The following is a 15,314-nucleotide window of genomic DNA, read 5'->3' on the forward strand; positions in this document are numbered from 1 at the left end:
TTTGTTTTTTAAAACCCGTATGTGTGTAATATTCCAGCTTCTGGCATAATATTGTTTAAACCGTTCAGCAAAAGACTTTCCAGTGAAACAGATATTGTTTCTGTTTTTCAGACGTGACCATTCCCTGTATTAATTAATTCATTAATTTTTTTTCATTCTCTGTTGTTCATAAAGGACGTCGAGGTTCATCTTGGATTACTATTTTGATTCATGTGCGATTCCTTGAACGCGTTGTGTCGGGTCGAAAAAACGCATTTGCACCTTTTTGTGTGTGTTTTTATTTATTTTTGTTTTTTAGTATATTTGCAACAAGCTCCCGTTAAGGCCTACCATCGAGACAAGATCCATTGTCTGGAGGAAGATCGAGAATTATAGGTAAGATAATATATTATGAACCTCCTATTTGATGTTTATCATATAATTAACTATAAAATGGGGAATATCCTACAAATGCTCGAGCATTTAAATAATAACAAATAAATAATAGCAATAGTAAAAAACATCAGTGACTCTCGTCATGACGCATACTATGTACTGAAGTGAAATGCAGGCCTGTTTTATGCGTTTGTTATTTCATTGTCTCTCATGCAAACACTCACAAAGCGCGCGCGCGGAATAAGACACACAGAGAGGGAGAGACGCTAGTTGTCCATGATATCTAATGATAACCATGCAGGTCACAATTCTCAGCACATCCAAGAAGATGGGAATCGCACTCAAGAGAGTTAGATAACGAAATATCAGTGTAACACTGTCTTGGACTGTAGGCTATGCGCTCAGACAGTGTCCATACGGGTCATTTGCACTTTTGCGTATTGGCTGTGCGAGTCACGTCATTAGTTCTAGGTAATTCATTATTTTTGTGCTCTTTCATGTGTTTGAAGGAAAAGCATCGATAACGCACGCGCTGTAAAACAGGCTCCAGTTCAATAAACGATTCATGTAGGTATATCAGTGTGGTGCATCACCATGCGCATGATAGCCCAACGCAAATGAAGATGATGGAGATACGGAGAGAAAAAAAAAACGTTTTTATAAAAGCTAACCACGACCGACGGGATCACATTGTTCTTTCTGTATCGTATCAAAACGATAGGTGTGGGAGAGTCGAAATGATTCAGGCTCGTTTGGTTGGTGAATTCCGCGTCGCCTCCTCCCACCGAGACCACGGTAGCGATATTCACTGCTGTTGCTATCCAGCCTTTTACCTCCAACCAACTCCCTTTACATCTGACTCCTCCCAACGACATCGAAGGCCTTCTCACTATTAATGCGAGATAAGAGCACACTAAACCTCTGGGGGGGAAATATTAAAGACTCAGAATAATTAATTTAACATAATGATAACCCAAGGGATGACAACTGTAATGGGTACAATGTAGCTGATGTTTGTGTGTGTGTATGTTCATTCCTAAGTGTGTGAAAAAAAAATATTTTACTGAATATTAGTCTGGCAAAAAGGTCTATTCTGATTTAAAATCTTGTAAATATCAAATATTATTCAGCCGTTATGTAAAATGCCTTTAGGGAGGCTTTACATATGGGGGAACATTTCTTTTTTTATTCATTTACTTTATGTCATTACTCTTATATTATTTTGCTTTTATAGAGGGACAGGTATCTTACAATATTAGTACAGGTAGGCCTACATTTAATCAGTAAATCTGGTTTGGGCCCATTTGCCCATTTACCATTTATTTTTAACTGTATGTTTTTTTAAAATCCCAAATACTATTATTTCAATTGTTTAATAAAGTAAGCTTGAAAATTTATACACTAGCAACAAATATCTAACATTTACAAATCTATAATCAAATCTAACCTTTTGGCATTGCACATAATACATTTACGGCCTGGAATAATAGCGAGAAATGGGTGTTAAGCCAAGTACTGTGTTGCTATATAGTGAGAAAACAAAATGAAAAGGACCATTGACTCTAGGGGCTATATTACCATACTAGACCATAAGGCAGATTTAAATTCATTAGATTACATGAAGGCTGCAGCAGACCAGTTAGTGCTCAAAATATATAGCTACATTCCATACTGAATATCTGAGAGACTGTTAAGGGCCTATCAAAGAATTGTGGAGGATAGGAGGGTAAATTCTCTTTCATTGAGTAAAATTAAACTTTCATCCGCCCTCTTTGGAATGCGTACGTGTCTCCCACGAGTCTATCTAGAGCTGAGAAAACAGAGAGGTGAACTTTCACTTATGTAGGTGACAAGAACGACAGTCACAGCTCTGACACATCCAAATAAGCCAAATTCTTGTTTAGCCCTTTATTTCACAGAACAAAGCACGAGCACATTAGCATTTACTGTGGGAACAGTCCGTATGCAAATCGTCATCTTTGGACCATAAAAATTGTAATATTCCCCCTATACCAGGTCACTTAACCGCTTATTTTGAAGTGAGAAATGTGACATTAAGCACTTGGGAAACAGTTGTTCAAGTTTCATATTCCTTGAGCCTTTCATCTTTTATTTGCATAAAGGTAAGGCTAGGTGACGTGCATGTAGCACGTTACGTGACTTAATATTTATCATATTTATAATTACATTGTTGTCATCGTGCTGTTCAAGCGTTGCTACAATTAAAAACATCTTCTGAATAATAACAATACTTCAACTACCTTTCTGAATTTGAATCACAGTGAAACTGGCAGTTCAAATAACACCTGTAACTGATGTAAAGCGGTACAATTTGTAAACCGGTTACAACAGGATGTCATGGTAGGGTTGTAACATTTTATCTTTTCTCTGACAGAAACATTCACTTTAGTCTCTGTTCTGGCTGATTATTCCTCATGAGTGACATTTTCCTTCTCAGCTCACCTCAACACATACAATTCTGAGTTGCATTCAGGCTCACAAAGACACATACACCGCACAAGGCAGAAGGACCCTGTAGCCTAGCAACAAGCAGCTGTAATTGCTGTGACACAAGTGAATTAGTGTTTCTGCTCTAAAACAATGGGTTGGCGCAGTTCTATCTCCTGTTGGACTAAGGTACTCAGTGACTTTGTCATCAGCTGGCCTCTACTTTTAGCTTTCTCTCTACCAGAGGCTGTTAGCCGGTGAGGGTTAGCACAAATGGCTCTTTAAATGCTGCCAATAGCACCACAGCAGGTGAAGGTATACACCTGAATTCATGGATCAATGCTCTTTCACATTGAGAGAGCAGGATAATGCTAGCTTGGCTGTTCTACGCCACAGCAGGGGATGTGTCTGTTTGGCAAGTATACATGCCCTCATCTAAATACCATCAACCAGGGGCTGAGACTGGCTTTTTGGTACATGGGTGCAATTGAGAAAGTCTGGGTTAGGTGGAACTTCCAGAAACATTTGGTAAAAAGTGGGCCGAAATGAATAACGCTATATATCTACATAGTTCAAGCCATCACTGTCACTATATACGCCAAAGCTTTTTCTTGAAGCTCTGCTGTCACCTTCAGTGCAGATTGAAAAAGATTTCACATCCTCTAAGTCTTTCATTGGCCCCCCACCCCCCTTGCCCCCGCATCCTGGTCCACATGCCTATACTCAACACATAAAAAGTGATGTGTTGTAGCCTAGCAACAATGAGGTAATTACCATGAAAGACTAGTTGCTGGCATGCCATGTAGCGTGTGGTGGAAACAGCTGATCTGCTCGGCACTAAGGGGGAAGCAGAAGATGTTCCTCAGCATGTTACAGCAGATGCTTACAGGAGCCCTGCTTATCCTATTCAGCAGACTATTGATTGATCTGTTTACTGATGGTGGACACAATTAAAATATCTACTGTGGTGCAAGGAGCGCTTTTTTGTTCCATTCTTTCTGTAGCTCTTTTTTTTTAGTATTTTACATTTGGTGCAAGCACTCATGATTAGGAAGAAGATGATATTTGTTATTTAAAGAATTGACTCATGTTATATAAGTAAGAGGATAATATTTTAGTTGATGTGACATGATCTATTTGAAATATTAATAATTAAAAATGTGCACATGAAAATGTGCTTTCCTTGGTTTTCATTTACTTTATCTAAAATCACTGATATTTTATATTACTGAAAAAAATATTTAATGCATATCCAGTTAGAGATGTAAATTAATTAACTTAACAGAATCATTATTTATCAAACAAATACTGTAGCTATTTCCTAACAGATATTACAAGAAATCTTATCTGTATGATCTGCCGTTTACATGCAAAGTTAGAATTAAGCTACAGCAGATTTTGCATATCTGATACACATTCTTTATCGTTCTGACACAATGCGAAACCAAATCATTGCGCCAACACTCTTTAGTAGCATACGCAGACAAAACCACATTATCTAGGTCAAATTTGGACTTCCGCTGAATCAAATCTGTTTTTTCTTAGTTTTTTTCAATGCAAACTTGCACTACACAAAAGTCTTGTGACCGTTCAGCTTGTTTTTCAGTGTTTTGCGCATAATACACGTTTTTATGTTACTGTGACAAGTTAAAATGCAACCCAAATTCCAGAAACGTTGGGATGTTTTTTAAATTTGAATAAAATTAAAACTAAAAGAATTTCAAATCACATGAGCCAATATTTTATTCACAATAGAACATAGATAAGATAACAAATGTTTAAACTGAGTAATTTTACAATTTTATGCACAAAATGAGCTCATTTCAAATTTGATGCCTGCTACAGGTCTCAAAATAGTTGGGACGGGTGCATGTTTACCATGATGTAGCATCTCCTCTTCTTTTCAAAACAGTTTGAAGACATCTGGGCATTGAGGTTATGAGTTTCTGGAGTTTTGGTGTTGGAATTTGGTCCCATTCTTGCCTGATATAGGTTTCCTGCTGCTGAAGAGTTTGTGGTCGTCTTTGACATATTTTTCATTTAATGATGTGCCAAATGTTCTCTATAGGTGAAAGATCTGGACTGCAGGCAGGCCAATTCCGCACCCGAACTCTTCTATTATGAAGCCATGCTGTTGTAATAGCTGCAGTATGTGGTTTTGCATTGTCCTGCTGAAATACACAAGGCCTTCCCTGAAATCGACATCATCTGAGGGGAACACATGTTGCTGTAAAACCTTTATATACCTTTCAGCATTCATAGTGGCTTCCAAAACATGCAAGCTGCCCATACAGTATGCACTTATGCACCCCCATACCATCAGAGATGCTGGCTTTTGAACTGAACGCTAATAACACGCTGGAAGATCTCCCTCCTCTTTAGCCCGGAGGACACGGCATCCATGATTTTCAATAAGAATGTCAAACTTGGACTCATAAACAGTCCATCTGAAATGAGCCTTGGCCCACAGGATACGATGGCGCTTCTGGACCATGTTCACATATGGCTTCCTTTTGGCATGATAGAGCTTTAGTTGGCATCTGCAGATGGCACGGCAGATTGTGTTTACTGACAGTGGTTTCTGGAAGTATCCCTGGGCCCATTTAGTAATATCAATGACAGAATCATGCCGATAAGTGATGCAGTGTCGTCTGAGGGCCCGAAGACCACGGGCATCCAACAAAGGTCTTCGGCCTTGTCCCTTACGCACAGAGATTTCTCCAGTTTCTCTGAATCTTTTGATGATGTTATGCACTGTAGATGATGAGATTTGCAAAGCCTTTGCAATTTGACATTAAGGAACGTTGTTTTTAAAGTATTCCACAATCTTTTTACGCACTCTTTCACAGATTGGAGAGCCTCTGTCCATCTTTACTTCTGAGAGACTCTGCCTCTCTAAGACATCCATTTTATAGCTAATCATCTTACAGACCTGATGTCAATTAACTTAATTAGTTGCTAGATATTCTCCCAGCTGAATCTTTTCAAAATGTCTTGCTTTTCAGCTCTTTGTTGCCCCCATGCCAACTTTTTTGAATCAAATTTGAAATGAGCTCATTTAGTGGATAAAAGTGTAAAATGTAGTGGATAAAAGTGTAAAACACACAAAAAAAGCTAATTAAAGCAGAATTACTTTTGATATTTGTCTTTTACATTGGGAATGGTTGACCAGCATTAGTGCAGTCTGAAACCTGAACAAACCAGAACAGAATGTTAATGTGAATAACAGTTTTTCCATTAAAAAAAATTGAGAACCAGTGTTTCCACACATGATAAATAACTCCAGATTATCTTTATTGATTGTTATGCTTTTTAAAATCTACTTGGCAGTTTTTGCCTTTATGAATTTGCCAATTATGAATTGCCATAGAAGTACTAGAGTTACTGTTTTTATTCGGCTCCAGTAGTTTACTGTATTTGTGTGTTCTCAGTACACCAACAAAGTCATAGATTTTTATTTACAAGGAAAAACTTTAAAATGCTGTAGTGGTATTGACAAAAATCTCTCTTCTTTCCTGCATCAATATCACTTTATGCTATCTCAGTCTTCTTGACCTAAAAAACTTTCTTTCAGGAATTACAAAAATGCTATACTTTCTTCCAAAATCAGTATTGTTCATGGCCTTTAAAGACCAGCATTTGTTTGTGTGAGAAAACAAGGGTAACAAATGTTTTGTTCTCTATTCATAGGTGTGGAGGCTAGAAGAGGTGGCACATTTGAAAGGACGCCCCAAAGAGAACTGTATAAAAATGGGGCAATGCAGATCAAGCTTCTCTCCTTCCATTTGAGACAACAACGAAAGGCAACCACGAGGACGGACGACAGCTCAGCCGGAGGAGGCGGAGGTGGAGGAGGGAGTGGAGGAAGCGGGGATAAAGGAGGAGTTGAAGGAGGAGGTGTGCGATTTGAGCAGCAAAAGGGATGGCCAACGGAAACGCAAGCAGCGATGGGCCTGGGAACCCCTTGGCGGCCGTGGTCTCCACGACAGGTGGCATGATGGGTGGAGCACCTTCCTCGGCAGTGTCTACCTATGTGAAACTTTTCCTTCTGGGCTTGATCATCTGCATCAGCCTGGTGGGCAACTTAGTGGTATCCCTGCTAGTGTTACGGGACAGAGCCCTACACAAGGCACCCTACTACTTTCTTCTGGACCTCTGCCTCGCCGACACCATCCGCTCGGCGGTCTGCTTTCCCTTTGTCCTGGTGTCCATCAAGAACGGCTCAGCCTGGACTTACAGCGTGCTCAGCTGCAAGGTGGTGGCCTTCATGGCCGTCCTTTTTTGCTTCCATGCTGCCTTCATGCTGTTCTGCATTAGTGTCACACGCTACATGGCCATCGCCCACCACCGCTTCTACTCCAAGCGAATGACCTTCTGGACCTGCGTGGCGGTGGTGTGCATGGTCTGGACGCTGTCAGTCGCCATGGCCTTCCCACCCGTCTTTGACGTCGGCACCTACAAGTTCATCCGCGAGGAGGACCAGTGCATCTTTGAACATCGCTACTTCAAGGCCAATGACACGCTAGGCTTCATGCTGATGCTGGCTGTGCTAATCCTGGCTACTCACGTGGTCTACATGAAGCTTCTGCTGTTCGAATACAAGCACCGAAAGATGAAGCCGGTCCAGATGGTTCCAGCCATCAGCCAAAACTGGACCTTTCACGGACCTGGAGCCACAGGCCAGGCAGCCGCGAACTGGATAGCAGGGTTCGGCCGTGGCCCAATGCCCCCCACTTTATTGGGCATCAGGCAGAACTTGCACAACCAGAACAGACGCCTGCTAGGCATGGAGGAGTTTAAGGCCGAGAAGCAGCTTGGCAGGATGTTCTATGTCATCACCTTGTTTTTTCTGGTGCTCTGGTCCCCGTACATTGTGGCCTGTTACTGGCGGGTCTTTGTGAAGGCATGTACCATCCCGCACCGGTATCTTTCCACCACTGTGTGGATGAGTTTCGCCCAAGCGGGTGTGAACCCCATCATCTGCTTTTTCCTCAACAAGGACCTGAAGAAGGGCCTGCTGGCCCACCTGCCTCCCTGCTGTAGAACTCAACCTCAACTGCCCCGTGAGCCTTACTGTGTCATGTGAAGATGAGTGTTCATTCATAATGTTTTGGGTTTTTTTTCTTTCTCTTCTGGATGGTTGGAGAGTGGACAGCCAGGGGGGAGGAAATAAGAAGTCTTTAAAGATGGAGACACGAACGAACTTTAAGAACTGTTGTGGCCTTTGATTCAGTTTAAGATGCTTTAAAAGGGTGGATGTCACGAAATAAGCATCTACTGTCACCTTAAAGATTTTAAGGGGGAAATGGGCTCTACGCTAATGTGTGGTTTGGTAAATCAACTCTAAACTGGTTTGAAGAACTGTATGTTTTGCGCTAGGGTGGTACAAATCAACCAAACTGGTGGTCTATATTATGGTGAATGTATGAAGGCTATTTCAAATGGCTTCTCATGATCGATCTCAGCAAACATTACCATTTGGTTTGGCTCAGTATCTGTATCCCTTTACCAGGATCCTGAGAGCCTCAAATCAAAGATTTACAAAAATATTGTTCATGCCTTGTGAACAGCTGCACTCCTGGCAGAGTAATTTATATTATTTGAACTACTAATTCAAAAATACTCTATGTGCATGTGTATTACCTTATCTTTAAGGGGAAACAAACTTGAGATTAAACTGTTTTTAAGAATGAGTGCCAATCATAAGCCTCGAGGAATGAATGAGGCTGACAAAAAAAAGAAAGACAAAGTTCCTAAAATTTATGCTAATTGGTTGGGCTGAATCCTTCCTGTGGCTCCATCAGGCAGGAATTAAGATGTTCGTGAAAACAGTGTGTATACAAAAGCAACTTCCAGAACAAATAATGTTTTCCTCTCAAGTTGATTCAGAGGGAATGTAGATGAAAGGAGCTGACTGAAAATATGAATCTGTGTGAAATATGGCCTATTCAGGTTTGTAGGCGCTCTTTCCCTGAGCAACATGTAATTTATTGTTTTTTTGTCTCTTTCACACTCTCAACTCTATTTACTTATTAATTTATCAAATGTTTTCTAGCATTGCACAAACAACTCATGCCCTTATAATTTCCATACTGAATCTGAACATATGACCAGTCTTATGATATTCAGAACAAAAAAAGTGTGAAGTATTTTACTGTAAGTGGTTTCATTTTGTGAAGAGACTGATCAGGATTGAGTGAAAATACTGATCTGTTAATGATGCATATTGGTTAAACAACCGATCGTTTATCCTTCCGAATGATTGCACTGAAGGTGTTGTAGAGGAGAAGTTACTTAGTCTTTTGCGTCTTGAATTACTTGAATGAAAGTTTGCTAGCCTGTCGGAGCTATACAAAATCGAAGTGTTTTTATTATATGTGATTTTCATACATGTATCTTGGACGTTAATGAATTCAGCCTTTACATTTTCAATCATATGTGAAGTGAAAGATAGGTGGCATTAGAGGTATTTTAGTTTGCATTTACTGTGTGTGTTACATGCTAACACATGGTATGTGGATTCCTGAAAAGAAGTTGTTGGTCGGGTAGTTACAAGAAACCTAAAGTTGAATGTTTGTGCTGGATTGAAGTCTGACGGTATAATTCGGCCTCCTATTAACCAGAAATCAAACAAAAATCTAATTTTAATCTTGTAATAAAAATACGAATGTGTTTGAGGTAAGGAAAATAAATGAGCTGTCAGTGGAATGTTTAGATTTATTTTTTAAAGTATTTCATTTCATTAGGAGCTAACAAGTAGGTGAACTAAATTCCAAAATGTGTTCAGTGTCAAATGAATTGAATATTTTGCACACAACTCAAGAAATCATTGATCAGCCACATGATTTCTCTGGCATATTTTGACTTGAATCAGAATGCTGACCAATGCAGACAGGACAGATTGTAATATTTCTGTGAATGTTCAATGAGATCTCTCTGTTGGTAGGTATGGATTGGTAGGAGCGATCAGACTTTTTTTTCTGAAACCTGTCATTGCGAGAACACAGAAAAACAGCATAAAACCATCTATTATGAACAAAAAAAGAGGAATAATTATTTTTTGTTATCTGCATTTTATGCCTTACTCCATTACCAAGGTTTAATGTTACCAATGCAAGAATGATCTGAAAGCTGTATGCTTCTATAGACACCAATAAATCATACTAAAACATATGCTGGGGAAAACACAACACTGTGTATTTGTGGATTATCAGAGGACATGTCTCGCTGCCCTTCACAAGCCTACGGGTTGCGGGTAAAAAGACGGCTGCATCGGCTGCATTATTGAATTTGCGAACTGCGACACGTGGGAGTGTACAATTTTGCTCAGTTCTCTGGAGAGACTTGAATTTACGACGGAAAAAAAAAACGTGACAGAGACTCCCATTGATTTTCAGTGGAATTAAAAGGAACTTCTTGGATTCTTAAGGATTTCTTTGAGACTTTTTTTCTTCTTCTTGTCTTTGGGTGGGACTGGGGTGGGGGAGAGTATGTGAATGATGGTTTGGGCTATTGTTGTATTCACTTGTGAATAGAAAATTGCTTGGGTCGGTGTTAGGGTTGGGTGAAATGGATGTGATTTTGTAACGAGCAAAATGCCTGGTAGAACATTTTTAGTTGCTTCAGGCATCTTATCTTTTGTAAAATAACTGTGAACCTCTGTGTAATTTCATGTGTATTATATGGACAACGCACTAACTTAAAGTGGGGGGGCAGAGTGAAGGGTGGGGTTACGACCCTTGATCGTCATCTTTTTACCACGCATGTGTGTGTGAGTGTTTACGCTGAGTATGAGTGTGTGGATTGAACTGGGTACTCATGAGGAACAAAGCAAAGGTGAAAGGTCAGAGACACAGGATCTGATAGGATCCACTCCTGTAGTTGATCCACTAAAACTTCACGTTTTCATTGATACAACACAACCGTAAAGATTACAAAGAGCTGAGCCTTAAACAAGACATAATGTTGATTAAAATCAACAGGGAATATGGATCATAGCCAACACTCAAAAAGGAATGCATCTTGTTTACCACATCTTGACACCTACATGAAAACAGACATTTGTCATTGTTTGGCAATTCCAGCCTTATAGTGATTGCTGAATATAAATAAATCATTTTTGTTCAGAAAATTTGATCAATTAGAAATATATGCGGCTAATGAATGTTGATATTCAAGTTGCTCCTTGGATTTTAAGCAGCAATTGACCATTTTAGTGTTAACAATTTTTTATTTTATCTGCAATTCTGGGGTCTTTTTCACCCCAAAATTGATCAAACTAACGGTTGTACACAAAGAACTGCATACTTTTAGGTAACCAAATTAAATAAAAGAAAAGAACCCTGGATATGTTGAGCTGAAACCATGACATCCATTTTGAAAAGCTGTATTAGACAAAAAATGAGTTGGAGTTTAATTATTCTAAACAATGCATCTAATTTGCAGGCAAAGCCTGTTACATAATTGATTTGTGGTAAGTTTTACTTATACCTGTGTCTTAATTTTTTGCCTTTTATATTAATTATTGATAGTGCCTGACTTGATCATAAAATCATGATTCTGATTAATCTCTCGTAATTGCCAAATCATAATATATGAACCTGAATGAGTACATGATTTTATCATGCTGGCTCTCCGATCTGATGAAAGAATAAAAAAACTGAATGAACAGCTTCATTATGACAAGCCACTCATACAGCTATTACAAGAGCAACAGACAGCACCTATCCATCATGGGATGAAATGTATTGGACTGAAATTTTAGTTGAGCAACTCGGGAGTTGTTTATTTGTGAATGCAAGATGAGTGAAGGGGTAAAGGAAAAACTAGGGGGGGGGGGGGGGTTGAGGAGGAAACGCAAGTCAGCTATCAGATATCTTGATCTGTAAATCAACAGGATTTTTTTTCCAACATGACAATAAAAGTTTACTTTTGTTGCATTTCTGACTCCTAATGTTATGTGACCTATTAATCAGTACACTAAGAAATATTCTTGATTGAGTTTTAGAGTCTTTATTATTTTGTCAACACTTCTGTATCCTGAATTTTGTCATTTCGCAGACACACAGCTAGGATTATGAGTTGACCTTTGACCTTAATCTGTTTAATGCTTATGGCTGATGGTCCACACTGCAGAAGGGCCAGAGTGAGTCAGCTAAAATGTGTCAGAGTGACAGTGAACATTTCCCCTTGATAGATCAACAATTTACATTAACCTTACATCATATTTGAGAAAACTATTTTCCTCTTATTTTTCTAATTACAGAATGTTTGCATGAGCCTCTAATAACATAATATTGTAGAAAGCTTGATGTCTCTATGGCCGCCTCAGTAATATTGTAATCTAAAATTTCCACGGCAGTTCAACAGTGAAGTGATGAGCAGCATGCGGTGGGTGAACATTAGTCCACTCGGTGTGAGATTGGCCATGGTTAGATGCTCAGACCATATGTGTGAGGTCAACTGTTTAATGTTTGCCAATCTGCACTTAGTAAGATTTGATCCACAGCAAATCCAATAAAGGCAACCACTCGCCCTCAGACTCATGGTGGAAAGAAAGAGGAGAATATCTGGATGTATAGAGTAACATATATGTAGGTTCTATAGGGAGAAGATAAGCAAGAAAAAGCGCTGGCCTGGAGGAATCTCACCTCCTTGTGGGAAGTTAAAGCTGAGATGAGCTGACTGTCTGTCTGACCCAAGCTGGGGATTCAGGCTACAGATCAAGCGAGGCCAGATGACTCTATCTGTAAGGTTCTGCTGCAGCCTCTCCCATATTCACTGCACACATTGTAGCTGTTTTATCTTGTGGCTTTATAGCTGTATGCATACTGTATATTACATGGATAGAAACAGCTGTATGTGTTACAAAAGTCTTGTGTCTACAGTTCACACTTATGGAACAATTATGCAAAATCCCACTCACAAAATCCTGCTGTAACTTAAAAAAAATACGTACATACTGTTTTCACCTATATTTCTAATAATCTGCAACTCTGACACTTTAGACCTTTTGGGGTGTAGAATTATTTTGGTGTTTATTACTCCCTTGATGGCATTTTATCTGTAGAAATTTGCTTTACGTCAAACGTAAAGTGTTATGAATACAATAGCACCATCTGGTGGTATACACAGACATCTATAGAGGTAAGCAACTCTTTTCTATTTAAAAGATTTTAATTTATTCCTGTCATGGCAAAGATTAATTTTTAGTAGGCATTGCTCCAGTCTTCAGTGTCACATGAGCATTCAGAAATCATGATTTGGTGCTAAAGAAACATTTATTATTATTATCAATATTGCTGTTTAATACCTGGTGTATGTAAATGTCCAGTGTTTTTATGTTTCTTATTTATCATATTCATTCATACAGTATATTTCTTATGAGTTATCCTTTATGATTATTGTATTGTTATACTCATATTACATATTCATATTTTTCATATTACTGTTTTATGTTACTCGTATACTCAAAATTTTTATTTATTCTTCTTTATTAATGCTATTTTCTTCATATTCCATTGACAAAGTATATTTTTCTTTGTTTGACATAAAAGGTACATTTTTAATGTTTGAACAGGATGTTGGAAACTTATTCTCTGCAGAATTTTTTTTTAAATATATATGCAAGGATGTTTTGCAATTTGTCTTTTCTGTTTTTCTGGGTACTAAGTGTTAAAATTGTGATACCTTTTTTTCAGGACTCTTTGATTAACAGAAAGTTCAGAATAATTATTTGAACTTTTTTGAAAGACCTTACTCACCCCAAAAGGTAATTCAAAAATAATATAGACCCCCCCCCCCCCCCCCCCCCCCCCATTAAATGGGTCATCGTATTCCCATTTTCCACAGTTTGATATGATTCTTTAGGGTCTTAATGAAAAGTCTATAACAAACTTTCTTAATGGTAAATTAAGATAAAAAAAATTCTTAATGGTAGTGTAAAACAACACCCTTTTTACCCTGTCAAAAACAGCTGTGTTTACAGTAAGCTTTCTTTCTTTATTTTATTTATTAAGCACTTTTACACAATTTGTCATTGAACAAAGTGCTGTACAAACACAAGCAATCATAGCAACATACATCATTAACACCACATAAAATAACAATAAAATAAAATAAACCCCTCAGTTTGATAAACCTACAAAAGCAACTACTATACCCCATGAAATGCTAGAGCTAAGAGGTATTCTTTAAGCTTATGTTTAAAAACAATGAATGTACGTTCCAATCTAATAGAAAGGGGTAGATCATTCCAGAGTTTTGGAGCTATCGCTACAAAAGCTCGATCTCCACTTCTCCGCTTTGTTCTTGGAGTCGTTAAAACCAGCTGGTCAGCTGACCTCAAGGACCGTTTTGGTTCGTATTTCTTAATAAGCTGTTATGTTGCACATTCCTTTAAATGCAAATGAGCTCTGCTCACCCCGCCCCTCTCTTCCGAGCCGCTCTCTGGGAGACTGTAAACTTTAGCTGCATTAATCATCGTGAAACTAGCTAACTAGCACATTATTAGGAAAGGCGATTTGCAAAGATTCATAAAAATTTTTAAAAACTTATAGGGCTGCACGATTAAATCGATTTCCATGCACATTTTGTCAGTAAAGCCGGTTCTGTAATCAGCAGTAAATCCAGTAGCCCCTCACTGCAGAACAAAGATCCAGTGGGCAGGGTTGGATCCACATCCAGGGGGTGAAGATGGGTAGGTTTAAGGGTGGGGATGGGTGGGTTTAGGGATCAGTGGGTGGAGATGGGTATGTTTAGGTATATGTAAGGTGGGAGGAGTTGGATCTAGATCCAACCACACCCCCTGGATCTTGTGTTCTGCAGTGAGGACCATCTCAGTAAATCTTCATTACCTGCTTTCAGATGGAGCAGCATTTACTACATAGAGTCGTACTTCCCTGACAGGTAATGCAAAAAAAATCAGAGACTTTATTATTATATAATCAGATATATTATTGCACGATTATGAAATCGAAGAAATCATTCGCAATAATGACGGCTATTTGCTTTGCTTCTCAGTGAACTATGGCTCTGTGTAGTAAATGCTGCTCTGTCTGAAAGCATGTGAAAATATCACATTTAATAACATGTTTGTACTCCAAACACACTTCATGATGTCAGCCGAGTGTTTGAAATAAATCCTTCTGTGAGATGATGTGGCTTCTTACACAGAGTAAGGCACGCAACATATTTCATAGTATTCTAATGACGACTGTTATGTTCATTATTACATCCAACAACAGAACACCTCAATCGCTTAAGAGCCATTCTTGTCTACTGCTCTGGTATCGAAACAATGGCGGACTAATGACAGCTCACTCAGGGCTGGTCTAAGGTAAAACGCTAATGTCAATCAACAATCATGGGAGGGGCCTGTGTCTGTGTGACGTCACACAGACAGGCATCTGAGAATGGCTTGATATGAGAAAGGGAAAAATGGCATGTATGGTCACCCTATGTAAAAGTGAATTTTGCATCCGATGACCCCT

At 38.8% G+C, this 15,314-nt stretch overlaps 1 protein-coding gene across 1 annotated transcript; it reads left to right on the forward strand.

The window, feature by feature from the left end:
• Positions 1-6,745: 6,745 nt before the first annotated feature.
• Positions 6,746-7,909, forward strand: LOC306848540 (putative G-protein coupled receptor 173; the record flags this gene model as incomplete). The annotated part of the gene is made up of 1 exon (XM_079383152.1): positions 6,746-7,909. One exon carries the CDS (start codon positions 6,746-6,748, stop codon positions 7,907-7,909), a length of 1,164 nt encoding a protein of 387 aa, XP_079239278.1.
• Between the last annotated feature and the right edge of the window lie 7,405 nt (positions 7,910-15,314).

This window comes from Barbus barbus, assembly GCF_936440315.1.
Source record: "Barbus barbus genome assembly, chromosome: 28".
Taxonomy (NCBI): domain Eukaryota; kingdom Metazoa; phylum Chordata; class Actinopteri; order Cypriniformes; family Cyprinidae; genus Barbus; species Barbus barbus.